General features: G+C 50.5%; 1 protein-coding gene and 1 long non-coding RNA gene across 3 annotated transcripts; both read left to right on the top strand.

Moving 5' to 3' along the window:
* The first annotated feature begins 301 nt into the window (after nt 1-301).
* COMMD9 (COMM domain containing 9) lies at nt 302-12,639 on the top strand. 2 transcript variants are annotated; one of them, XM_082748981.1, is made up of 6 exons: nt 302-388; nt 7,266-7,391; nt 9,114-9,253; nt 10,309-10,343; nt 10,707-10,810; nt 11,822-12,639. In XM_082748981.1, exons 1-6 carry the CDS (start codon nt 338-340, stop codon nt 11,960-11,962), a joined length of 597 nt encoding a protein of 198 aa, XP_082605107.1. In that variant the 5' UTR covers nt 302-337; the 3' UTR covers nt 11,963-12,639. The 2 variants fall into 2 exon arrangements, with proteins under 2 accessions (XP_082605107.1, XP_082605108.1); XM_082748982.1 differs by lacking the exon at nt 7,266-7,391 and having other exon boundaries at nt 326-388.
* Nucleotides 12,640-13,324: 685 nt separating this feature from the next.
* LOC309873417 lies at nt 13,325-26,715 on the top strand. Its single transcript, XR_014316346.1, has 6 exons — nt 13,325-16,402; nt 21,478-21,546; nt 22,241-22,475; nt 22,555-22,760; nt 23,083-23,411; nt 24,051-26,715. It is a non-coding gene; the product is annotated as an uncharacterized lncRNA (long non-coding RNA).
* Nucleotides 26,716-27,243: the final 528 nt, after the last annotated feature.

Below are 27,243 nucleotides of genomic sequence, written 5' to 3'. Positions count from 1 at the left end.
ATAAGGGTGTGTCTATCACCTGTAGGTACATTCCCCAAATCAACCAGCCCTCCCATACAGGTCAAGGAAAATCAGTTTTTCCTGTCTTGGTATGTAGACAAGCCAAGCCAATTTCCACCCGGGTAAATCACCCCACACCTGCGTCCTCCAAATTCCACTGTCCTATAGTCCCCAGAGTGAGCCATCATCCGGCGATCGCGTCCTATGGGCCCCTCCCCATCCCGCAGCGCCAAACCCCGGCAGCCGTCGCCATCCCGAAGGACTACAGCCCCCAGCATGCCCTGCGGCGGCCCCAGAGCCACGTGACGGCGTGTCGCCGTCAGGTGACTTGGGGAAAATGGCCGCGTTGACAGCGGAGAATTTCGCCGCGCTCCAGAGCCTGCTGAAGGTAAGTGGAGGAGTGGGGACAGCGTGAGGCGGGCCTTTGTCCCTAGGCCTTGGGACAGAATAGGAATTGGGACCAAATGGACCCTGATTCAGAGCCATGAGTCTAACCACTACCTTTCTGGGTGACTCCGTTGTTGCGCCTTTCCGAGCTTTTAGAAAGCGGGCTCGAAATTAATACTGTCCTGACAGGATGGCGGGGGAACAAATAAGATAACGGACTTGAAGGTGCTGTGCAAAGGCCCCCTACTAGAAGTCTCTGGGGCTGGTGTTTAGGACTGGCGTGTTGAGGTGGTAAGTGCTAGACCCACGTTGCCAGTTCCCCATTTCCTCCCGCAGCCCCTCTTTGTTCCGTGGGTGAGAAATCTCTCTCTCTCTCTGCGTCCTCATGGCCCCCCTTGGTGAAGTGGGCGTTCTGTTCTCCCGAGTTCCTGGTTTTCTTGCTTTGACCTGTGTAAGGGCCTCAAAACTCTGCTGATAATCTTTTGGAAGATTGTGAGGCTTCTTAAAGCCAAATGAAATGATGGGTTGGAATTACTTGCTTGATTTCTGATTTTCCTTATGGAAGAAGGGGAGGCTTTATCTTCCTTTGTAGACCTTATGCGACTATTTACCTGTTTTCTGCCTTTCTTGCAGAATGTAAGATCCAGTTGGAACTTTTTTTTGTTTTAACTCCAGATGAAAAGAGTTGAGTTCATAGCACTAAGCAGTTCATGGCACAGCATCATCATTGATTGGTTCATGCAACGGTCTCTCCTTTGTTTTAAAATTCTCTGCAGTGCTCACTTGTATGCTCCATCCCTAAAAGCAACTACTCTATGATATCCACAAACGTATCCCCAGCCAGTGTATCCTCATGCTCCTGGCACACAGCATGTTGTTAATACATAATTGTTATATGAGTTAATGAATGAAGTAACAAAGTTGAGATTGGAAACCTAGGGCTTTCAGCTCACAGCCCTGGTCCTTTACACCCTCGTCGTGGTGGTTCTGCTTACTCCCCACCTAATGCCTATTCATTGTATGGACTTTTTGTTGTTGTTGTTAATAAACTTTAAAATAAAGTATTATTAATGTGTAACAGAAAAATACACAAATTGTAAATGCATAGCTCAGTGATTTATTACACACCCATGTAACCATCACTCTGGTCAAAACCAAAATATTACCAGTACTGCCGGAGTCTCTCTGTTCCTTCGGTACTTCCCTCACCTCCCCAGGAGTAACCACTATCCTTGCTTTTAAAATCAACTTAATATTGCCCATGTTTGAACTTCCACATAAATGGTGTAATACAGCATATACTTTTTTATTCCTGGCTTTTTTTTTGCTTGCCAATATGTAGCAATAGTTGGGGCGTCTGGGTGGCTCAGTGGGTTAAAGCCTCTGCCTTCAGCTCAGGTCATGATCCCAGGGTCCTGGGATGGAGCCCCACATCGGGCTCTCTGCTCAGCAGGGAGCCTGCTTCCTCCTCTCTTTCTCTCTGCCTGCCTCTCTGCCTACTTGTGTTCTGTCTGTCAGATAAATAAAATCTTTTTAAAAATGTAGCAATAGTTAATTCATTCTTATTCCTATCCTCCTATGTGTTTTCTTTTTTAAAAAGATGATTTAGGGGTGCTTGGGTGGCCCAGTTGGTTATGCGTCTGCCTTCAGCTCAGGTTATGATCTTGGGGTCCTGGATTGAGCCCCATATCAGGCTCCCTGCTCAGCGGGGAGTTTGCTTCTGCCCCTCCCCCCACTCTTGCTGGTGCGCTCTCTCTCTCTCTCAAAAAAAAAAAATCTTGAAAAAAATTACTTAAGGTTTTTATTTTGACGTAACTATAGATTTACATACAGTTGTAAAAAGGAATACAGAAAGGTCCCATTTACCCCCCTATAGAAACATCTTGCAAAACTATAGTATGATATCCCAACCAGGATATTGACTTTGATACACTCAAGATACAGATCGTGGCCATCACTACAGGATCTTTCCTGTTGCTCTTCTATAGCCACATCCACTTGCCCCCTGCCCTCACCCTCTCCTAACCCTTTGGGGGATGAGGCTGGTGAGAAGAGGACAGGCAGAGGGAGACAGAGAGAGAATCACAAGCACGTTCCACGAGCACAGAGCCTGGCATGGGGCTCAATCCCATGACCAGAGATCACCGCCTGGCTGAAATCAAGAGTCCAACACCCAGCTGACTGGGCCATTCAGGCACCCCTTTACTCCCCCCCCCTTTTTTTTTTAGATTTTATTTATTTGACAGACAGAGATCACAAGTAGGCAGAGAGGCAGGCAGAGAGAGAGGGGAAGGGAAGCAGGCTCCCTGCCAAGCAGAGAGCCGGATGTGGGGCTCCATCCCAGGACGCTGGGATCATGACCTGAGCCAAAGGCAGAGGTTTTAACCCACTGAGCCACCCAGGCGCCCCTTACTTTTTCCTTTTTAATAAGCACACTGTCCTATTGGATTAAGGTCCACCCTATGACTTCATCATAACTAATCACATCTGCAACAATTCTCTTTCTAAATGAGATCACATTTTTGAGGTACTGGGAATTGGGTCTTTAATGTATGAATTTTAGGCAGACACCATTCAACCCCTAACAGGAGCTTTTGCAGAGCAAAAGTTTTAATTTTGATGAAGTATAATTTACCAACAGTTTTTCCTTCTATGAATTGTACTTCTGGTGTCATGTTTAAGAACTCTTTGCCAAGCCATAGATCTCCAAATTTTTTCTTTTTTCTAAAAGTTTTATGTTTATGTTATATTTTACATTTAAGTACATGATCAATTTGGAGTTAATTTTGTATATATATTTTTTCTGCCTGTGAATGTCCAGTTGTTCCAGAACCATTTGTTGAAAATGCTGTCTTTCCTCCACTGAATTGTCTTTGCAACTTTGCAACTTTGTCAAGAATCAGTTGGGCAAATTTCTGGATTCTCTGGGGTTTTTTCCCATTGATTTTTTTTTTCTATGATAATACCTCACAGTCTTAATTACTGTAGCTATGCAATAAGTCTTAAAATCAGATTGGCTGATTTTTCCTACTTCATTCTTTATCCAATTTGTTTTAGCTCTTCTAGTTTCTTTGGCTTCTTATATAAACTTTGGAATGATTTTGTCTGTGTTTTAAAAAAACCTGCTGAGATTTTTATAGGAGTTGTGTTAAACCTGTATATCAATTAGGGGAGAATTGACATGTCGGGGTAATATTAGCTTTATGAATATGAAATGAATCCGAAAGTGTTCTATCCTTTTTTGTTTTCTAAAAAAGATTGTGTAGAATTACTTAATTCTTTCCTTAAACATTAGAATTCTTCAGCAAAACCATCTGGGCCTGGAGATTTCTTCTTTGGAGTTTTAAATTACAAATTCAACTTCCGTAATCATTATTGGGCTATTCAAATTATCAGTTGCATATTTGGGGAACTGTGGTAGTTTGTGTTTGTTGAGGGATTTATCCATGTTGTCCAAGCTCCCAAATTGTGTGTATAGAGTTGTTTGTGGTTATTCTTATTTTCCTTTTGAAGTCTTTAGGGTCTGTAGCGATATGACCAGTTTCATTCCTGATATTGGTGATTTGTGTTTCCTCTTTGTTTAACTTCGCTGGTCTTGCTAAAAGTTTGTCCATTTCATTGATATTTTCAGAGAACTAGTTCTTTGTTTCATTGATTTCTCTCTTTTTCTTTTTTTCTATTTTCAGTTTCATTGCTTTCTACTCTTTGTTGTTTCCTTCCTTCTTCCTTTGGGTTTATTATGCTTTTCTTTTTCTATGTTCTTGAGGTGGGAACTTAAATTATTGATTTGAGAACTTTTATCTTTTCTAATATATGTGTTTAATGCTGTACATTTCCCTGTCAACACTGTCAAGCCTGTGTCCCCAAAATTTTGTGGGCATTTTTTTCACTTTTATGCATTTAGTGTAATTTTTATAGTATAATTTTTAAAATTTCCCTTGAGGCTCCTCTTTAATCTGTGGATTATTTAGAAGTGTGTTTAAGTTTTCCAATGTTTGGATATTTTCTTGTCATCTTTCTGTTAGTGATTTCTAGTTTGATTCCATTGTAGTCATCAAGAATATATTCAATATGATTTCAGTTCTTTCGAATTTGTTCAGGTTTGTTTTACAGCCCAGAATATGTTCTGTCTTGGTATATGTTCAGTGGACACTTGAAAAGAATGTATATTCTGTTGCTACTGGGTTGTGCTCCATAAGCGTTGAGTAGATTGATCAATGGTGTTGTTGAAATCTTCTGTGTTCTTGTTGAATATCTGTTTAGTTGATTCTATCAATTGTTGAAAGATGGATGTTGAAGTCTCCAACTGTATTTGTGGACTTCTCTGTCTCTCCTTTAGGTTCTCTTTACTTCTCATGTTTTCTAGCTCTCTTGCTGGGTGCATACATATTTAGGATATTTTCTTAGATATAGAACCTTTTATCATTATATAATGTTCCTTTCTGCCTCTGGTAATTTTCTTCGCTGTGGAGTCTATTTTGTCTGCTATTATTGTAGCCACTCTTGATTTTATTTCATTAATATTTGCACGATGTATTTTTTTCTATCCTTTTACTTTTAATCTGTCTCTATCATTATATTTGAAGAGCATTTTTAATAGACATCATTTAATTGAGTCATATTTGCAGCTTGTATTTAATTTCCCACTTACAGCTAATGTAATTATTGAATATTAGAGCTTAAGTCTGCCATGTAATTTTTTTGTTTTTATCTGCTCTTTTACGTTTTTTGTTTCTTTTTACTTTTTCTTGCCTTCCGGTGGGTTATTTAAACCTATTTTTGGAATTCCCTTTTGACTTATCTGTAGCATTTTAAAATGCATTTCTTTTTATAACATTTTTAGTAGTTGATCTGGTTACTACATTTATAAATATAACATCACAATCTATCAGTGTCATCATTTTACCAGTTAGATCTGAAGTATAGAGACCTTACTTCCCTTTCTTCCCTTACTCATTTGTAATATAATTATCTTAAATATTTCCTCTACATACATTTAGAGCCACATTGGACAGTGGTATAATTTTTACTTCAACCTTTAAACAGACTTTAGAAATTCAAGAGAAAGAAAGTCTATTGTATTAACCCATATTTTTGTTTGTTGTGTTCTATATGTCTTCCTGATATTCCAAGGTTCCTTTTATTAATTCCTTTCTATTAAGAGAATGTCTTTTGTCTTGTGACAAATTTTCATAGTGTTTTTTTCATCTGAGAATGTCTTGATTTCCTCTTTACTTTCTGAAGGATATTTTTTGCTGGGTGTAGAATTCTGGGTTGACAGTTCTTTTCTTCCAACACTTGAGAAATATTGTGCCACTTCCTTCTTGCTTCCGTGAGTTCTGATTTGATGAGTTCTCATGAGTTCTAATGATCCCTTATAGATAAGATATTGTTTCTCACTGCTTTCAAGATTTTTTTCTTTGCCTTTAGTTTCCAGGAGGTTAATTATCGTGTGTCTTGGTATGGATTTCTTTGGGTTTATCCTGTTGAGAATATGCTTGGGTTTTTTAATGCACACAGTTATGTCTGTAGCTATACTTGGAGAGTTTTCAGCCATTATTTCTTTAAGTACTTCTTCAGCATTGCCCTCTTTTTCCTCCCTTTCTAGGACTCCAATGACACGAATGTTAGATTTTTTGGTATAGTGTCACAGATCCCTGAGGCTCTGTTCATTATTTTCAGTCTGTTTTCTGTGTGCACACTGGGTGATTTCTAGTGGCTCAGTCTTCCAGTTTACGTGATTCTTTCCCCTGTCTCTTTCATTCTGCTGCTGAGCCCACCTACCAAACTTTGTTTTGGTTATTGTATTTTTTCAGTTCTAAAATTTCCATTTTGTTCTTCTTTATTTATTTTCTGTTCCTTTGTTGGGACATTCTGGTATTTGTTTCAAAAGTGTGTATTTAGGTGTTGAAGCATTTTTGTCATGGCTACTTTAAAATCTTTGCCAGATAATTTTAACATCTGTTATCTTGATGTTGGCATCTTATGATTGTCCTTTTTCATTCAGTTTGAGATCTTTCTGGCTCTTGGTATGATGAATGATTTTCTGTTGAAACCTGGCATTCTTGTGTTATATTCTGAGATTCTGGAGGGTTTCTGCCCTTGGCTCCTACTGACACCCAAAAGTGGGGGTTCCTTGTTACTACTGGGCAGAAGTGGATGTTCTGGCCCCCATATAGTTACCATTAATAACAAGGCATGGTGGGACTAGCTGCTGGTTGATGGGGATTATGGTCCCAGCTCCCTACTTAGCCTTCTCTGATACCACACTGGTGGGGGTGTTGGGACACCTCATTGTAGCCTCAGGAGGGTGGAAGTCTACATTCCCCACTCAGTCTGCTAACATAGGTGGGAGTGGGGCTACAGGTTTTTCTGTGGTATTTGGCTCAGTAGAGCAGTTATCACGTAACAGTTTTCTGTCTTGCTAAGCTTTCTTGGTCCTTTGGCTGGAGAGAGCAGATATTTGTTGGGAGTTCTTTGTTTTGTTTCTCTGTACCCATTGGCATTCTGGGTTGCCCTGTTCCTTAGCCTGAAGTCTGGGATATATGAACAACAAGAAAATCCAGGAAACTCAGCACTATGTTGTTTCTTGGTCTGGAGCAGGGAGGCCCACAGCAGGTCTGTCTTCTCCACGCTCCCTCTTGAGTGCTCTTACATTCCTTTCCCACATCGTGCCCAGCACTTTTGGTTTGCTAAGAAGGGAGAATAAGAACAACTACATCTACTTCACTGCCCTGGAAATGGAGCTATCGTCTGCACCTTTAAGTCTTGAGTTTCAAAGGTATCATACCATGACTGAGACAATATTATGTTCTGAAACATGTCTTTTCAGAGTCTGAGTGGTTTTCTTTTCTCCCCATCTGTGAATTAATTCACAGGCCTCCTCAAAAGATGTTGTCAGACAGCTGTGCCAAGAGAGCTTTTCTAGTTCAGCCCTTGGCTCAAAGAAGCTCTTGGATATTACATGTTCCAGCTTGTCTGTGACCCAGGAGGAAGCAGAGCAAGTAAGTATGGTCAGAGACGACCTTTGACCACTGGCTTCTCAGCTCATTAGTTTCCTTCTTAATTTCCCAATCATTGTCACATCCAAGGAAAAATTTCCCCTGCAACGTCTGTTATAACAAACTTAAAGTGGATTTTCATTTTAATGTTAGAGAACTTAAAAGCTATTGTCTTTGAACCTTCACTTCCTTATGATAAATGAGGCAAGGATGGGAGAACTATACCCAGAATCGGAGGTCCCGGCCATTTCCTTTTCCAGACTTGTTCCCTAGACAGTGTGGCCAGAAGCCAACCATTCTGCAATTTTCTTTCCCTTTAACTTGCTGCTACTGATAGATTGTCAGCCAGATGGCTTAGACAGACTTCTTTGGGGGCCCTGGGCAGAAGCTCTGAGGCCTGAGTATGACTTGGGGAACATGCTGCTGGACCCCACCTGACCTCAGCTGGTGGCCAAGAGGAAGAGCGAGCGAGGTGGCTCAGTTTATGCAGTATTCACAGCCTTCTCTTTTTAGGGCAGATATGCTTCTAAAATAGGAGTTCATTCAAACAGGCCTGCATATTATTATTACTATTTTAAACCAGAATTCTGTTCATTGAAGTCAGCTGTAGCACAGTAAAAGGCAGCAGCCACATTTTGGAAGTGAGTTGAACACTTAGTTTGGCTTCCCCAAAAGTAGACCCTGAGGCTAAGAGTTGGTTGCAGGTACCTGGGGAGGTGAGTCTAGAAAGCATAAAGGAGGGAGTGGGACAGAGGAACAGGGAAGTGAGACCAAGCCAATAAAGAATGTGTTGATGACCTGCAAGGGGCTCAAACTTGGGATCCTGGAAGCAACCCTGGGGACCGCACCGCAGAACTGTCACCCTGGAGACCAGGGCATAGATGCGCTGACCTCAGCCTGCAGCCGTGGAGGGGAACATCCCCTGGCCTCTTGGGTTGTGCCTCTGCCGCTGAGCCGCCTCCCAGGGCAGCAGAGAAAGCCCTCACTCAGGCAGTTCCCTCCAGAAGGTGCTCTGTCTTGTCTGTCTCCGTTTGGCTGAGCATTGTTGCAGTTTCGGGCCGGCTGCCACAGACCGTTGGAAGGAACCCAGCAAACCCGCAGGGCCGTGTCAGGCCTTCCTCCTCGCCAAGGGAGTCAGCACAGCCCACCAGGATCCATGTGTTTTCTTCACCTTCCTTGGTGACAGCCTAGGGCCAAGGACAGCTTCGATTCAAAGCCCAAATGCCACTGGAGCCGGTACCCCGGGTAGCATGTCAGTGAGCACAGCTTCGGGGTTTGGCGGATGCAGCCCCGCTCAGGGGAGCCCATGGCCCTGTGCCCCCGGGGGATTCAGGGTTCGTGCAGACTTCCCAATCCAGGCGCAGGGGCCAGTACAGCGTTGCCTAGTAACCCAGCTGACTTTTCACTTCTCTCATGTTACCAGGGAACGGGCTAGAAAGTGAACTGAAGGTCAGATTCTGTGCACAAGGAAAGAGGACGTACTAACCCTTTGCTCCCAAGTAGAAGTTTCTGGCACATTGACAGGCTCCTATGTTGGGCAGCTACACCTGTCTTCTAAAGTGACAGGGGAACTTAGAGGTGGGCTGGGGCATGTGGGCATCAGCATCTGGGACTGAGGTCTCAGGACCCCCGGGGGCTGTTGGGACGACTGTGGCAGGGTGTGGCGGGGCAGGGGTGGAGCCCTGTCCCCTGCCCGGCTCCTCACCATGCAGGCCTGTCCCACAGCTGCTCCAGGCTCTGCATCGCCTCACCAGGCTGGTGGTGTTCCGTGACCTGTCCTCTGCCGAGGCGATCCTGGCTCTCTTTCCTGAAAATTTCCACCAAAACCTCAAAAACCTGCTGACAAAAATCATCCTAGAACACGTGTAAGTGCTCATTTCTTGAGAGTTCCTGATAAGGCTTATATAACGATATTTTAGGTCAGTAAATACTTACCTTCAATATCCTTTTTAATGGTTAAATATATTCTTTACATGGAGAAATTATATAAAATTTAGTTAAGAAATTCCCTGGCGTTGGGTGTTTAGGCTCTTGGCAGTTTTCACTTCAGTTTAGTGTGGAAATGTTGCTCACGAGCTCGGTTATCTCCGTGCTGGTTAAAGGTGGTAGTGAGGCTTCTGCTGCCTATTCCCACGCTGACCGTCAGTCAGAAAGATTGCACCAGCTGGCATTCTGCCAGGAGGGCACGAGTGCGTCCCCCTCCTCACACCGTCACCAGCACCGAGGGAATTGTTTTTACATTTTCCCCCAGTTCACAAATGGTAAATGCACCTCACTTCAGTTTGTATATCTTTGATACTAGTGATGTCAGATATATTTTTCATATGTTTAATTGGTCATTTTGGTTTTTTGTGAATTATCCAAATATTTTCTATTGCTGTTGGCCAGCAGCAGGCTTGACCAGAGTTCGCGGACAGTAATAACAGATAATGCTCGCTTGCCATGGGTTTTATTGTTTATTTAGAAAGTTCCTCACACGTGACCACATTTTATTCTGCCTCTGCTTAGCGTCTCACTACAGTGCTTTTTGCTGTAGCATTAGACAGGTCCGTTTGGGTGTGTTTTGCGTAAAATGCAATACTTTGTGGAGCAGATGCTTAATAAAAGAGAACCGGTCGACTTTTCCGGCTTCGTCTCTCAGAACGGTAGAACAGTAAGAACACAATGCATTAAGTCTCTTCTTTCTTTTTGCCCCCTAAGCTACAAAAACTAACAGCACTTATGGCTTTAACATCACTGAGCTATGCGGAACAATCCAGAAACTGCTTCTGCCACGCAGCAGACGTTTCTGTGGTCCTTTCCTGTCAGGGAGTGATGATAGGCTCAAAGATCCCAGAAGGGGTAGAGGCCCCGGTCCTCTCTCATGATCGGTTCTCATCCTTTTTCTATTCTTTTTTCCTCATCTTTTCCTCTTAAACAGCTCTGCTTGGCGAACGGAAGCCCAGGCAAATCAGAGTGAGTACCAAGAAACCCGCCCCCTCACCTTTCCTTCCCGGACCCGGCTTAAACCGTGCCAAGCGGCCAGGGTTTGTCACTGAAACTCAGCCTGCATTAACCTCGTCCCAAACTCCTCTCTCATTCTGTGCCGACATCTGGAGGCTCGGATGTGCAGGCAGGAGCCTGGCCTTCCCCCACCCCGTGCTTCCGTGCCAAGTACAGGTGGCACGGATCCGTGGCGAGGAAGGCCCCGACTTCCGTCTCCCTCGGAGACTTGTCCTTTGGCTCAGGAGCATGACCAGCCATCAGGGCTGTCCGTCCCAGAGCGAGGGCTTGGTAAAGTGAGCATGTGGGCTCTGAGCTGGCCCGTCCCCTTCACAGTCTCTCTGCCGCGCCTGGTTGACCTGGACTGGAGAGTGGACATCAAGACCTCCTCCGACAGCATCAGCCGCATGGCTGTCCCCACCTGCCTGCTGCAGATGAAGGTACGTCCACCGCCGCGCTCCTGAGAGGGAAGGGAGAGGCCGCGGTGACCTGGCAGCCCTGCGCACCAGCGGAAGTGCCAGTGTCTGGAGCTCTGGGACCTCCAGCCCCAGAGAAGACAATTCAGCACCCCCAGATGCGGTCTCTGTCTGTCAAGTACATGGTCACTACTGTCCTAACATATTATAGACATAATAAAACATACACCGAAAGTAGAAGTTTTAAAACGATAAGACAAATACCAAACAAGTTTTAAAAATGGCTCGCTGCCCCCTAAAGTTTCCCTTCTACACTAATGGGAAAGCTTAGCTGTCATGATGGGGGCGTGCCATCAGTTTTCAGATTGCCTTCTTGATAATTCTGGGGACTCTCAGGCCACCGCTTGTGACGCGGCTGAGCCGGAGCTCCCGCTGGAGGCTCGGGACGCTGCAGTGCTTCGTGCCCTTGTTTGCACGCTCCGGCCCCCCGTTGTTAGTTGCACGCTACAGATCTTTTCGGGACTCGTTTTAAACCACACATCTGTGGTTTGGGTTATTTAGTGATGCTGTGTTGACTTAACCGCAACCCCAGAAACGCAGCCCCTGTAAGAAAATGAAAAGGCATGGGTGCCTCTAACAACTAAGTTTTTAAACATTAGTACAGTTGACTTTTGTTTTTAAGGAAACAAATAAATATAACTAGGAGCTGTAGTGGTTTTTATGTGTGCCGGGAATCTCACTACTCCTAGAGCCCACTGCGTAAAGTACCCGTATGGGCCAGTGCAGTGTCTCCTCACTCGAATGCCGAGAGTCAGGGGTCCGAGGGGTGAGTGGGCCTTGGCCTCTCCGATACCCACCCTGAGCGCTCCTCTCTCAAGCCTCTGGGAATCTCCTTCCGTGTCCTAATTGCTAGATGACGCCAGGGCTGGGACTCTGTAGCCTCAGCAAAGAGCCTGTGTTCAGAGGTTCACTGGAATGGGGGAGGGCTCCCAGGCCCAGGGCGGCTCTGACATGCGGACCCTGTTCTCTTTCCAGATCCAAGAAGATCCTAGTCTGTGTGGAGACAAGCCCTCCATCTCGGCAGTCACTGTGGAGCTGAGTAAGGAAACACTGGACACTATGCTAGACGGCCTGGGCCGCATCCGTGACCAGCTCTCCGCTGTGGCCAACAAATGACCCCAGGCAGCTGTCGGCCGCACGGCCAGGCCCCAGCTGCTGGCCGGTGGCGTGCGCCTCCCAGCCCCCGGGCCGCCTCCTGGAGTAGCAGCTGCCATCCGGAAGGCCAGGCCGTGGGGACGGGGCGGGGGCTGCCATCCGGAAGGCTCAGCTGGACCGGGAGGAAGCGGCCATGTCCCCGCACTGTTCTCCCCCCTCATCCTCGTCCCTCTTTCTGAAGCCGGTGAGCACAAGCCTCCGTGTCTGGAAGATGCCCTCGCCACTGTGGCGGTGTGAGGGGGCATCTGCTTCGTCGGCTGCCTCTGTGTGGCTGGCTAGAAAACTCAGGCCCACATTGTGGAGCTCATCTAAGAAGTTCCTTTCCAGCATTAGGTCTGAGTGGTTCTTCTCCAGCCCTGGAACTCAGAGGGGTTCATGCGCGTGAGGCCAGCAGTTCACACTCCTCCGTCCGAGAAGCCGGCCAAAGCCTGTAGAGCGGGGCCGCTGCAGTGGGGCCCACCCCCGGCCCAAGCCCACAGCTTCCCGAGCCCCCCTCAACCGCGCGGCCTGTCCTTCCAGCGTCGGGAGTCGGGAATGGGCGCTCACTTTCTCCCTCGTGGAACCAGAGGGCCCTTCCTTGATATAACACGAGGGTAAAGAAGTGGCAGTGAGTGGAAATAAAAAGTTCTAAAAACTTCCCCACTCTAGTCACGTTTTTCGAAGCTTCTGCCCTTGACCTGAGTTGTTGCCTCTCGTTCATAAAGACAGTCGCAACTTCTCATTGCCAGCTAAGCTGGTGAGCATGGTGTGACCTGAAACTGGGCTTGTGACACTCACCGCCTTCCAGGTGTTCGTCTGGCCCGTGGAGCCGAGGAAAGCCAGGCCGACAGTCTGCGTGCTTGTTGCAGGGGCTGGGGTGAAAACGCCGCACAGCCTGAGCTGTCCCTGTCACGTGTGCGCCACCTCAGCGGGGCACGTGTGTAAGGCTGTCCCCCTGGGGTGACAGCACCTGGCCTGCTGTCAGGGCTCTGTTCTGGTGGCTGTGAGCAGTGTGTGTGTGGATGCCCGGCAGGGCGGGTGGAGGAGGCAGAGCCCTTGGGCCAGAGGATGGGCTCCAGTCGGGCTGCCAGGGTTGGAAGCCAGCCCTGCCTCTCAGTGGCCAGGGGCTTGACCCTGCCTCTCAATTCTCCCTTTCCCATTTTTATAAAAATTAAATGGGGATAATAATAGTACCCCCTCCATAGGGCTTTTGTGAGGATTAAATGATACCACGTCCCTGAAAGCACTTCTAGCACCATGAGGACATATAAGGCTCGATCGTGTTCACTTTGATTCTTAAAGGAAAGGAAGGTGGAAAGCTCTCCGCAGTCATTTACCGTCGCAGGGTTGGTGCGACAGTGAATGTCATTATCCTCTCTTTATCGATGAGGAAATCAGCTCATTGAGGTTAAGTCACCTGCTGGTAAATGGCCTCATTAGGACGCAGGCCCAGATTTCTTCGCTTTCTCTCTACCACACAGAGCTTGGTGAGGGACGTGGAGTTCTATGACTTGGGCTCCCTTTGGAAAATACTGGAACTGAAGTCGAGATGAGACAATCACTGCTAAGACACTAGGAATGTCGAGGAAAAAAATCCCACACCCCTCTCTGCTATTTCTTGGAAGCCGAGCGACCTTCTCTTAACACGGCAGCTCTTAACATTTTGGGGGCTATAACCAGCGATGATCTGTGATAGCTGCAGATCCTTTCTGTAGGACATGAACGTCCCATTTTTTATATCTGTGACAAGAGTTCGAAGACGCTGGGAGCCAGCCCACTGCTTCCAGATTGAGAGCCCCTGGTCTTACTCTCAGGTTGAGTTCAGCTTTGTAAATTCAACCCCTCTGTTTTCCTTCTAGTGCCAGTGACCCACCGTCCCATCTCCAAGTCCCTGTTCTCCAGACCTCCCAGGGGCATCTGTAAGGCAGTAACCTGAAGCAGCATAGGGGTCTGGGCAGCTGGACATCATTCCTTTAGCGAGCTCGACCGGAACAGAACCATCTGGACGCATGACATACAGAGGGCATTCGACAAATAACCGGAAAATTCAACGATTACGAATGTCTGCTAATCCTCACCCCACGTGCTCACTTAAGAGGTTTTCTACTGTTAGGGAGGACAGGTGGTTTTTGCCAACCATATTTCTAGTTGGCCTGATTCTAGCTCAGAAAAGTATCTTAGCTTCTATCTATTGTCCTCAAAGCTAGCTCCCTCATTCAGCGCTTGTCTCATTTTCCAGTAGTACTTGGTGAAAGGAGCAGCCATCTGCAGACCACCCCTCCCGTAGGACATGGCAAGGTGCGGATGTTCAGATTCCATCCACAAAAGGGCAATGATAGATCTGTCACTGGTGCCTGGGCTCCTGGCTGCCCAGCACTTGCCACCCACCAGGCCTCAGTGGGGAGCGTATCTCTCAGTGCTAATCAAGGCGCATGCCCCAACGATCGTCTCATGATTGTACATGACCCAGACTGGCTCGGTCTGAGTCTTTCCCTATGACTTTTTCTGTCAGAACCTGCAGCAAGAACCATGTGCTGCCTCTGGGCCCTGGCAATGAAGCCTGGATGCCTGGGTTCTTTCTGCTACATGCAGAAAGCCCATCTGCAGGGGGAGAGTCTGGCTCAGAGGAAGGCAGAACCCAGAGATTGGGAAGAGGATGGGAACATCTGGTGTGTCTGATACCAATCCCAATCTTCATCTTTTCTAGTGTAAAAACATACCTGGGATTTGTTTTTATTGGGAAAGATAAGATACGCATGAAAATGATTTGTCAGGAAGGAAGTTTATACACACGGATCCCTAAAATCAGGACGCATGGCACATCGCACAAGGTCATCTGGGGAAAGACCAGGGTTGGTCAGGAGGCAAGGAGAGCAAGGGGGAGCGTGGCCTGGAGTCTTTACTGGGGTTTTCACAGGAAGGAACGGACAAGGCAGAATAGGTACATTGAGTAAGCTCAGCACTGGCCAGGTGAGAGTTTGATAAAAGACAGTCAGGGTGTGGCTGTGGATTGGTTGATCTTTGTATCAAAGCCACATTCTCAGGGGAGTGAGGAATTAGCCCTTCGAGGGAGAGTCTCCGGGATCAAGGCCCCAAATGCCACAGCATCAAGGATACAGAAAATAAAATGTGGGCAGTGGGAGGTTATGCAGCAAATCACGAACAATTCCAAGGTTGCAGCGGCTTTTAGCTTCACGGATTTTCCGCCCAACCAGTGGAGAGTGGGGGCAGGGAGTAAGCGTTCGCCTCAGCATAGTCACCAAGAACGAGGGAGACTTTGTCCCAGCACATGTCTCCAAAGTCACTGATGATATGGGGTGAGGGAACGTGGCAGATGGCACGCTTGCTCTTAAAGCTTCTGCCCAGGAGTGACAAGCAAGTTACACGGTCACACCAAACTAAAGAGGGCAGGGAACGTCAATCCTACCACACACCAGGAAGAAAGGGAAGTGGGATCTTGGTGTTCAGCTCTGATGACGACTGTCCACCATCACCTGAACCAGAAGATGCCTTTTCTGTGCCAGCTGATTTGTACTTACAAACAAAACCTCGGTGAGCAAGAACACAGGTGCCCTCTCAGTATCCTTCCTCATGGTCCACTCGTCACGGCGTTATCTGTGTGTTCTACTCAGAGGTCACCTTGTGAGGCCCAGGGTTGTCAGAACTTGAATCTGGATCTTTCCACTCCAAGGCCAGTAGTGTCCCCATCTCTGCTTCGACTTTGGGAAGAGGACACTTGGGTCCTTCACAGATGGCTGACCTTCCCCCTTAATCCAGCGACTCTCCCCTCCCTGCCTCTCCTGTCCTGACTTCCGACTTCAACCTGGAGCCCCCTTTGGCTCCCTTTCTGGTGATTTTTGGGTCCAAAGACCCTGACGTGAGGACCAGACATTTGAGTCTTTATCACACGAGCCAGTTCTCTAAACACACAGAGTGGGCACCGTGTCCAGTGACTGGTCACGCTCTGTGGTCTGGTATTTACGAATTTCTAGGAAGTGAGTCCAGGATCGTGTAGAAGACCGCTCATTATTTCGCTCAGTAAGCTGAGATCGCTATCAGAAGTGAAAGGGAGTTTTTATTCCTTTTCAAAAATACTTTCATCCAGAAACCACTGGCTACCTGGCATTTCGAAGGCTTTCCCGTGGTTGAACATTTACAAGAATGATTTTGAACCAGTAACCGCTGACTTCCAAATGCTAATCATTACTAAATATCCCCGACCTGCATGATACTGCCTTTTGTCCAACTTCCTGGTTTCTTTAGCACTCACATTTCAGTGGCTTAATTGTCCTTTTTACAACTGCTCTAAGAAAAGGAAAAAAAAGATTTCTTAATGGTATTCCCTGGTTTGTGCCAAAGGATCCTAATCTCCAAGGAGAGAGAACCATTCTTCGTTTGAGGAAATGTCAAGAGCTCTTCAAGGTAAGTCTGAGAATCTCAGTTTCCATTAACCCTGGGCTCTTGGGAAAGACTCTGCTGGGCTTTCTCGCGCCTGTAATTGGAGATAAGGTGACCTAGCTAAGGCATCTTGCGGATTTGCAGTGAACTGTGAAGCGGGCCCGTTGACTGGAGAATGGGGCTTTCTTGGTTATTGGTATCCATGTTGCTGTAGCCACACGACCTTAGACACCTGCCACACAATGGAGTATCACGTTGTCCCAACAAGCGGGATGATGAATGAACTGAGAGATGGTAGAGGATATCAGAGGGCACTGGGGTCCCCCTGCAGCCATCTTGCCACTTCACCAATCACCAGGTGTTGGCCCTCGTCCTGGGTGCAAAGCCTGCTCACCACTATGCTCCATGCTTGCCTCCCAGCCTACAGGAACAGGAGACGAGGAAGAGGAGGGTGTACCCCAACTGTTACCCCATATTCCACTCCTGTTTAACTGGTCACAATCACGGGGCCTTACTCAGCTTCCTCAGGTAGGTGGGGAAGACACCATCAGGTGTCTGACCAGAGCTCAGGTAGAGGTGGCGGGAAGCGTGGGCCAGTGCTCGTTACTATAAAAGCAAGGAGAGAAAGGATAGTGAGAGAACCAGAGACACGGTTCCAAAAACAGCCCCTCACTTGCTCAGTGTGGCTACCTGGATGGGCTGTGCTCCCGGGAGCAGGCATCATGGAGGAGAAGAGCAGAGAAGGGCTACGTGGGGGTGCAGGCTGGCGGTGGGGGTGGGGGAGGGTGCTTCCCAAGGATGAGCCGGGTCTCCTCGCGCTGGGATCCACCGCAGCTAGCCCAGTGCCCTGCACACAGCGGACGGTCCAATTGATCCCACACAGGATTTGACCTGTATTAGTCGATGATGGATGAGTTACAGCCAATTGATTAGAGTGACAGACCGATGGAATTCATGCCAGCTCGAATTGCTCTTCCGAAATCTACCTGGGCAGCGCTCCCTTTTACTTCAGATCGGTTCCTTCGTCTGCGGGGGACCTGCGGAGGCCAGGTCCTAATTCACCAGCCAGGATCCTTCTCCCATCTTCCACCATGCTTTCCAGCCTCGGCCGGCTTCAGGTCTGTGAGCGGGTACATGCCTGCTCGGAGAAGTCTCCCAAGCACTGTTGTCTGGGGGGAAGGGAGAGCCCCACGGTGAGGGTAGGGGGCAATCCCCTGGCAAGGAGCAGCCATAGGCCCTCTGAGCTCCTGCCACTGTTTTCAGGGACCAGCATTTCGGGGGTGCCAGTGGAGCCAGGGTGCTGAGTCGTCCAACTGCTGCAGGGACAGGAAAGGAGCAGCGAGCCCTGGGCCTGAGCAGGGACAGCAGTGGACTTTTCTGGAATGTCTTGCATTAACCCTGGTTTTTAACTCCTCTTCGTCCTCTGGATTCAGGAGCAGCACCTAAAGGGACCTAGGGAGTCAACTCAACTGGTCTGCCTTCTCTGCCTGTATTTTTCCCCAACGTTCCTCTTACCTGAATGTAATTGTCTTTATATTCTACCCCCCACACTGTTCACCATTGTGTCCCCCATCCCCCAAGGGCACAGATAATGGCATTGACAACTTCTGCCACCAGCTGAAATGGGTTTCTGTCCTCAAGCTTCTCCTACAGAAGATGTCCCTTGTTCCTTGTCACACCCACTTCGGGGACCCAAGACTCCTCTTACCCTAAAAGCCCCCACGGAAGGAAAGCTTCCCCCTCCCGCTCCCCTGGGCGTGGCTGGAGCTTCCCTGGACGGCCAGCAGATGGAGCAGTTGTCCTCCTCATCCTCTCTCCCTGGCCTCCCCTCCCAAACAAAGACCCCGAAAGAATGGGGAAGGTGGGCTCGTGGGCAGGCCTCTCCCAGGACCCACAAGGGGAGAAACTTCCCACAAAGAAAGTCCCCAGGCCCCCTCCCCTACAGAACTGTCCCTCTTGGGCCAAGGGCCACCAAAGAGAGAAGGAATGTGGGGCTGTCCCCAGCCCTCCAGGGAGCACGTCCATGTCCCAGGCCCAGTGTCAGAAGCCCCTGCTGTCTCCTCATTGCTTCTAGTGCAGGCGGGTGGATGCCAGAAATCCCCCCATCCGGGCCCGTTAGATATGACTGTAAGGTTTTGTCAGAGGCAACCGCACAGGGGCAGCGCGCGGCCCCCTGGGCCTTGTGTGCTGGAACTTTCTAGCTGCCAGCTCTGGGTTCGTGGCAGCAACTCAAATTCAGGGCGGCTGGAAGCCAAGTCTCAGTTTCTTCATCTCTAAGAAAGAGAGATGAAGTTTAATTTTTCCTGACAACACAGCTTGGAGGGGATTAATTATACACGAAGGTGTCTGAGAAGCGGAAGCTGCCTGATCCATGTTGGTTAAACTTCAAACACGCGCAGATGCCTCCGGGGGAGACGCCGAGCGGGGAGACCCGGCCGCTCTTCTCCGGCAGTGGGTTGGGTGGGATGCGCAGGGCAGGGCTGGCCAGGAGCCCTGGTCCTCTCTCATCCGGACTATCCCAAAGGCCCTCTCTGTGCTCTCCCCGCCTCCAGCCCTGCCAGCCTCTCTCCTTCCTCCTCCCTGCAGGTGTTTTCTCTATAGAAATCACACACCCTTCCTTGGCCTAAAATACGTATATGGCTTTTCAAATGCTCTCAGAATAAAAGCCAAACTCAGAAAAATGTCATTCCGTGTTCCTTGTTATTTTTTTTTTAAAGACTTTATATTATTAATTTGAGAGAGAGAAAGACTTCCACTGGAGAGAGACTTCCAGACTTCCACTGGAGGAAGGGGAAGCGGAGAGGGAGGGGCAGGCTCCGCGCTGAGCAGGGAGCCTGGTGTGGGGCTCGAGCCCAGGACGAGCCTAGGACGCGCGGATCGTGACCCGAGCCGAAGGCAGCCGCTTAACCGACTGAGCCCCTCAGGCGCCGCTCAGCGCTCTTTACACCTGATTTCTGCCCCCCACCCCGTGTTAGCCTCACGAAACAAGATTAAATAAAGGGGCTTAACCCAGATGGACAGCATGAGGTCCAGGGGCTAGAGGGAGTGGGCCCTGCATGACAACTGGACGGGTCTGAGCACCCAGAATGGAAGTGGGACGGGCCGAGGAAGGAAGGAGAGAAGGGGTTGGCGGCTGGCACTGCCTTGTTCATCTGTCCCTTCTTGAGGACGGAGCCCGGCTCACGCTCACCATCTTGTCCCCAGCACCGGGGAGCCGGATGCCGCTGGAGACATGCCACCGGCCTCCGTCCAAGGGATGCAGGCACAAATGAATGAACGAGTGAGTGAGTGAGAATCCTGACGGGTCCGGGGTTGACTAGCCAGGTTCGGGGTCGGCTAGCTGCGGCCTTTCTCCTGCAAAAGGGTCCCCTCCTTCCCCCCCACCCCCCGTCTAACTGTCTGCTAACCTCCGAGGCTGGAAGGGGCAGCGCTACCGGACAGGAAGGCCAAGGAGAACGCGTGTCTGGGGGCACCTAATCCTGGGATGGAGGGTGGAAATTCCAGAGCCTGGTCCACCCCATCTCTCTGAACGCCCTGACCGACGCCTCGCAAGGAGGTCACCCTGGCAGCAAAGGGTCGCCCTGAGTCTGTGCTCGTGGCCAGCCAGGTCCTGAGGGTGGATGCTGGCTCCTGGTTCCCCAGGCGGCCCCCTCCCTGGCGCAGCTGGTGCGCGGGCCCTGCTTCCTCTACTGCGTGGCCGTGGCCTCTGCCCCGTCGTTCCTATGACCCCATTCTCCACGCCCCCACCTCCGCTCTTGCCCATACGATGGCTTCCCTTCCGTGTTCTCCAGAAAGCACTTCTCCCTCTGGCTGGCTTGCTCAGCCGCCTCGCAGACAGAATCCCTAGCATTTGGAGAAGCAGAAACTCTTTGCTCGTTCACAGGGACGTGGGAGTGGCCCCCCCCTTTGCACAGTCCTGGTCCTCTGTGGTTCCCATCATCATTGTCACCTGGAACACTGGATCGGCCTCTAATTCACCTCCCTTACCCCAGGCCCGTCTTCCCCTAATCCAGCCTCCACAGTGCTTTCTAGAAAGTACATTTGACCTTGTTTCATCCTCCGAACCTGATGTCCCTTTACGCAGCCTTCTCCATCTCAGCCAAGAACAGTTCCAACCAGAAACGTGGGAGATGTCACTGCCTCCTCCCTCCCCCGATGCTGCCCACACGCACCCCCCACCCCATTCCCTCCACTGGCAAGCCCTCGCTTCTTTCTCAAAATATATTCATGCTGACCGTTTTCTCTTCCCCTCTGCACCAGCTCCGTTCACGGCACGGTCACTCGGCAGAAGTCCCTGCCCACGAAGCCATGTCAGCCGCTGTGTCTTGATCTCACGCCACTTCCCTAGTCGTACCAACCTCCCATCTGTACCAAGGGTCCTCTAAGCGCTTCCTGCTGTAGGTCTTAGCACTTACAGCTTCCCCCAACCCCTCCTGGAACACCCCTTCCCCTGGTTTCCATGAGACCAGCTCCTTCTCATCTTTTAGGGTTCAGCCAGAAGCCACTTCCTTACAGAGACTTTCCTGGGTTACTCTCTCTCAAAGGGATCCCTCCTTTTCATCTCCGTCCCAGAATCCTGTTTCTTTCCTTCCTCATCCCCAATACAAATTCCTTTTAATTGAATGAATTTGTCTACCTACTTATCTAACCTGTTGTCTGTCTCCCCATTCGACAGTACCACGAGGGCACGAAGCTTGTCTGTCTTGTCCAACGCGAGATCCCCAGGGCCCACCACAGGCTTGCGTGGAGTATGTGCTCAATTAATATTTGTTAAATCAGCATCACAGGCGAACGGCAGATCCCCCTGTCACTGCCCTGTGTTAGTCCATCATTGTTTCCCCCAACTCCCCAGGGCCCCACTGCAGTTTCTTCACCACCTGCTCGAGCTTACCTCTTCTGCTTCCCTGCCAGGCTACGGGGAGTCAATCAAGTGGAAAGGTTAAGTCAGAACAGGGGCCATGCTGCAAACGAGAGTGCTGTGCAAGGAGGTTTCAAAAAAAAATGTGGGGAAACATGGGACAAATGACCTTCATGATCTAGGCAGGGCTTCGCTTCTGTGATGTCTTTTTTTTCTTTCTTTTTTTTTTTTTTAGTCATAGCAAGGATTAAACTCTGGACCAAGAAGCCAAGGGAGCAACTGGAGACCAGAGGGGGCAGCCCTCGCCATGGTGGGTGGCAGGCGGCTGGGACTCCCCAGTGCCCACTCAGGCCGGGCTGCGTCCGAATTCTTAAGAGAGCAAGTCCTCGGCAGGAGCAGGTCTGAAAGCAGGGACCGAGCTGCTCTAGCTCCTGCTTCCGCCCGGGGTGTTGGCACTGTACTTGGCCCATCACGTGTCCTCAGAGGAGAGAGAAAGCATGTGCTTGGGGGCCAGAAAGCCCCTCCCACTCACTTCCCAAGTGAGGAGCGGTCAGACCACAGGGAGCCCTCAGAGACGGGGGTCCCTCTAAACGAGATGCCTCTCTAGGTGGCAGGGGAGGGGGCTGTCTGCCCATAGCCATCCCTGCCCCACCTGGGGTGAACCAGTCCCGGGGCTCTGCTTCTGTTCTGCTCCCCACGAGGAGACATTCATCAGGCAGGTCAAACCCATCTCGGCCATCTCCTTGCAGAGTTGCTCCGTGCTGAGATTTCTCCTCCGCTCTGCCCAGCCCAGCACCAGGCAGCCGCCAGGGGTGCAGAAGGTGTTCCTGGGGCTCGGGGTCAGCCCCTCTAGGAAGCCCTGCCTATGGGCCTGGGCTGTGGCTTTGGGTATGGCCCTAAGCACAACTTTAGATCCAGCCTCCACCGGGGGAGGGGCTCGCGGGGAGGGGATGAAGTTTCCAGAAGGAGCTGGGGGTATCTGTATGTCTTTCCACCAACCACAGTCCTTCCAAGCAGCAGAGCTTCTCCATAGCAAGGTCAGATACCGATTTGGGTTTCTGGTCAACCCCCTGAGATCCGTCTACCAGGAGGCCGGAGTATCTCCACTCTCAGCCTAGGCACCAGCAGTCGTCACAGATAGCCGCTGGCAGGCAAGTGACCTGGGTCGTCCCCCAGATCAGAAACTGGAGGCTCCGAGACGGACATAGTCAGCTGGAGGTCACGTAGCTACATAAGTAAGTAAGTAAGTGCCTTCTGGTCCCAAGGCAAGTGGTGTCCTGTTTCTGGGGAAAATAATGAGGCTCACCGGAAGTTACAGTGTGGAGAAGCATCGTCCCCGGCAGGATAGAAGTAGTCAATGACAAGGAGCGGACACCCCCGGGAGTAAGGGCGATCGGGAGCTCTGAGCTCCAGGCTGCCTCCTGCTGAGAAGGAAGCCCCCCAGGATGGATCTATGGACAGAGGGACCTTGGGCCACGAAGAGCCAGTGGGAACAGAGGATGGAAACAAAGAAGAAAGCTGGAGGTGGGCTGGGGACCCCTGTGGCCGGGCGCTCTCCTGGAAGGGGGTAGACGGGCTTCCAGGCAGCCGAGGGCAACGCTGGAGCCAGCTGGAGGGTGGGAAGAGCCCCGAGATGCTGCAGGCTCTGTGGGGGATGTTCTCTGGCTCTGGGGGGATAGTTGAAGCTGCTGATTTAATTTGGGGCACTTTTCGGGGGTTTCTCGGAAGCCTCCATCTGAGCATCCTAGTAGGAGCCCGTCTCCTGCGGGCCCCAGCTGTCCTGGCTCACTCCTGGAGGGCATATCAGCCTCCAGGTACCCGGTCTGGCTGGCTCTCCCTCTTTCAGCCACGTGAGATGCAGAGGAGCTCGGGTGTTACAGTCCTGCTGTTGTCGCAGACGCCTGCTGCGGGCGTCATCACCATGCCCCAGACTGGCGGGCGTGTCACCATGGGGATGTATCTCTCACAGCCCTGGGGGCCCGGTGTCCAAGATCAAGCCACCGGCCGCTTCCGGGTCTGGGGAGGGTCTGCCTCCTGGCTCACAGGCAACCGTCTTCTGGCTGCGCGTCCTCACACAACGGAAGGGGGTCTTCAGGGAGGGCCCCGACCCCTATCCCAGGGATCGCAGAGGCCCCCCCTCCTGATGCCGCCCCGCCCCGGGCCTTCATTCTCAAGGTAGGAATCAGGGGACACAAGCGTTGGGTCTGTAGCCTGTGCCCCGTTCCCTTACCCACCCCCTTCCCACGCCCCCGCCTTTTCCTCCTTCCCTCGTTTTTCCTCCTGGCTCTGGTGGTGGCATCTCAAAGGCTGTTGAGTGAGCGAGTGAGCGACTGGCTTGTGTCTGGGAGGGGAGGGTGCAGTCTGGAGACCGTTGCCCGGAGGAGAGCCAGGTCTCTGGTGGTCTCAGCATCAGGACTTGGGGCCCCTCCCCCTCCCCTTCCCCACCCTTGCTGCCGGCGCGGTGGTGCCTTCCCTCCCAGCACCTTCCTGAGGTCTCGGGCGGTGCCCAGGAGGCAGGCCGGCGAGAATGGTGATCCCCAGGTCACCGGCACTCCCTTCAGACTTCCTCCAGCCTCCTGTCCCCTCTGGACGCGGCTCTTGAGTCATCTCAGGGCTCCATCCAGGGCAGGAGCTGAAGCTGGGAGGGAAGCCTCCCCCTGGGGCTGGGCCTGCCGGGGCCCAGGGGCTACAGTGGCACAAAGCCACGGTCCCCAGACACACCAGATCCTGGCTTGAGCCAGCGCCTTTCCCCCATCCTCCCAAAGCTTCTCACTTTCCAAAGCTCCGCCTTAATGTTCTCATTATACCCGCCAGAAAGGCCAGCTGCCAGCTGCCCAAACCTGCTGTCTGCTGAGTCCCAGGATGCAGGGGATGGCTCGTGTTGGGGAAGGGGACGGAAGCAGGGACCCTCCCCAAAGCCTTTTCTGCTCTGGATGAGCAGGATGGGCCGGCGCCAGCCCCCTCTCCTCGGAGCTCTGCCTCACACCTCCCTTGAGCAAGGGCCTCTGCGGCCTGAGCCCTGGAGCGAGGTTCTCGTCTCTAGTTAGTTAACCGCTTGCTTAGCTCACAAGGCGGAGAACATTCCAGACACAGGCCCTCTGCAGATGGACAGTGCCTTGATCTCAAGCCCCGAACCTCAAAATCTAACCGACTTGTCCTTTTCCTTGCCCCCGCCCACCCTGCCATGCCCCATGCAGGACCCAGCAAGGTCTGCAGGTCCCGAGGTCACAATATAGCTCCACCTGCCCCTGCCCTCAGTTCTACCCTCCACCCTGATTTGGGACAAAAGCACCTCTCCTCAGGACTCCTCAAGCAGAGATGGGGGGTACAGGCAGGGGGCTGGGACGAGGTGTTGCTGGGGAGAGACCCGCGGCCAGCTGACGTGCAGGAGTGATGGCCCTGGTGGGTTTGGCGGGATCACTTGGCTACCAAGAAAGTGTGGACATCAGGGGGCAGCAGCAGAAGCAGGGAGACCCGACAGGGGAACCTGAGGAGTCCTGAAGAGAGCTGCCCCCTCTGTGCACCAGAGCTCATCCCGCTCCAGAACGTTCGCCCCAAGATCTACCTGACCTGCTCAGAGCTCAGCCCAAACCAACCTCCTTGTCCTGGGGCAGCTGGTCGAAAAGATCAGGGGTGGTGCCCTCTGTCTCCGCCCCATGGAAGTCACTCTCTGGGACAGTAGGAACCTAGAGTGTCGAGTTCACGGTGGTGCCCCCACCTTCAAGAATTTGCACTCCCTTCTCCGGTAGAGCTCCCCCAAAGCTGTATCTTGGTCACATCCCTGGAGCTTTTCAACAAACACCTGCATGGGGCAGGTGGGCCTCTTAGTTTTGGCTTCTGAAACTTAACTACAATTCACAAATTAGAGCACCGATCCAGTCTCAGAGGATGGGGAATCCTCCCACTAGTCGGCCCCTCTCTCCTTTGATGTGGAGTCTTTGATTTCCTCCACCTGCCGGCCTCCCTCCTTCCACCCGTGTTGCCCACCCCCAGCCCCAGCCCTGCCTGCTTTCCGCTCCCCCATCAAAGGAAGGCAGGGTCCACCGGGGAAGCCCTGAGCTTGCCAGAAATGAACAAAAGAAATGAGGGAAGAGAGACAAAGACAGTGAATGTGGAGGGAGGGCTAAGAGCACCCCCAGAGCCCCACCCACGGAAGAAGTCAGTCAAGAGTGTGCCAGGCGTCCCTGAGGGCACCTGGCCCTGGTCTGGGGGCTCAGAGCATCATGGACACAGGCTCAGGCAAGCTTGCCCCTGCACGGCTGGCACTCTCAACTGACCTAGCTGAGTCGAGGGCAAAGTCCCCGGAGGAAAGAGACATTTGAACACCAGCTTCGCCTTGGAACTGCTCAAGAGTCAGGGATGGGAGTCTGAGCTGATCACCCATCTCTTGATTTCCCTGTCTCTTTGTCTCATCCTTGACCTCCATCCCTGGATGATTTGAGAAGGAAGCATCACAGCTCATAATTTTGAGCCTGTGCTATCAGCCAGACACTATTCTGAGCCTTTTAAATGCTTAGGATCACACAACAACCTTGTGAAGGAAGAACTATTCTTATTTTCATTTGGAACAGATGAGAAAAACGGAGACCCAAGGAAATGAAGTAACTTGCCCAAGTCACACAGCTAATAAAAATGAGAACTGGAGTTTGCTTCAGGCCATCTCATTCCAGAACCTGTGCTCGTCACCAGCCCCCCTGCATGGCTCTCAAGCAAGATAACCAACACGAACGAGGCTTGTTAAATATGACAACCCCATATAATTCATCATTAAGCAAGCTCTTTGCTCGTGTCTTTTAACATCCTTCTGTGTCTCAACCTCAGAGAGACCAAGGGACCCAGATGGGAGTCCTCCCCTCTGGGAGCCCAAGCCTAGCACCAAGCCTGGCACAACAGCCACGCAAACGGGTATGCAGTTGGGTTCCACTCAGGAGGGCTGTTGAGGAAGAAGTGAAGAATGATAAGATACTACAGGAGCTGGAGGTGCACGTTATAGATTATTGATCATTCTTTTTGTAATAAAAAAAAATAGCTGCTGTTTCTTTCCTGCTACTCACTTGGCAGGCATCATTTGGAGCCTTTCTGATATTAACTGAAATGCTTACCCTGTGCAGCCTTACAGATGGCCCCCAATGACCCTCACTTTGTGATATTCTTTACCTAGTTTAGTCCTGTCCCACGGTGAGTCAGGGCTGACCTGTGTGACCAGGAAATTATACGATGGAAGTGATAGCCTGTGAAGGCACTGCAGCTTCCTCTTTGACGTCCTGGATCACCATGTGGAAAGGAGCTGAGGCTTCTGGTCATCGGCTGCTTGAGGGCGCCATCTTGGAAAGGGATCCTCTGGCCCCACTCAGGTCTCTGGATTTTTTAGTGCCAGCCCACATCTGACTGCACCCTCAGGAGAGGTCTTGAGTTGGAATTACCCAGTGGAAAAAAACCCCTGAATTCCTGTGAGAACTGTGAGGAACTGTGAGAGATAATAAACAATTGTTTCACACTACTAAGTTTTGGGGTAATTCGTTATGTAGCAACAGATAACTAATACTCATAGAAGCATCATAACAACTCTGTGAAGTAGATACTTTAATTGCCGAAAGCTTATAGCAAGAAGGAGGAGGAGGCAGGATTTTACTCAGGCACACCCCTGTTCCCCCAAAACTTGCCTTCTAGATGCCTAATGGAGAATGGAGATTTACATTTCACCTAAAGGAGAAATGTGGGAGATTTACTGGGGGATGTTGAGCAGACTACCAGTGCCAGGCTCCCCCAAATGGCCAGTCCTCAGTGTCCCCTTATTAAAAATAAAGAACTCCCAGGACCTTTCCCCAAATATTTTGGCTCAGTAGGGTCTAGAATGAGACCTTCAGTTGATTTAACCCCTGAATATTTCAGGACTCACTAATATTTCCAGAACTCCTCAGCAGACAGCTATGGCTCTCCCATTTGACTAGTTAGGGGACACTAGATTATACAGCAGTGACCAGAAATTTCAGTGCTTTAATCCCCA

Source organism: Mustela nivalis (genome assembly GCF_964662115.1).
Source record: "Mustela nivalis genome assembly, chromosome: 9".
NCBI lineage: Eukaryota > Metazoa > Chordata > Mammalia > Carnivora > Mustelidae > Mustela > Mustela nivalis.
The sequence above is the reverse complement of the archived record's forward strand: the minus strand, read 5'-3'. Positions and strand labels throughout refer to the sequence as shown.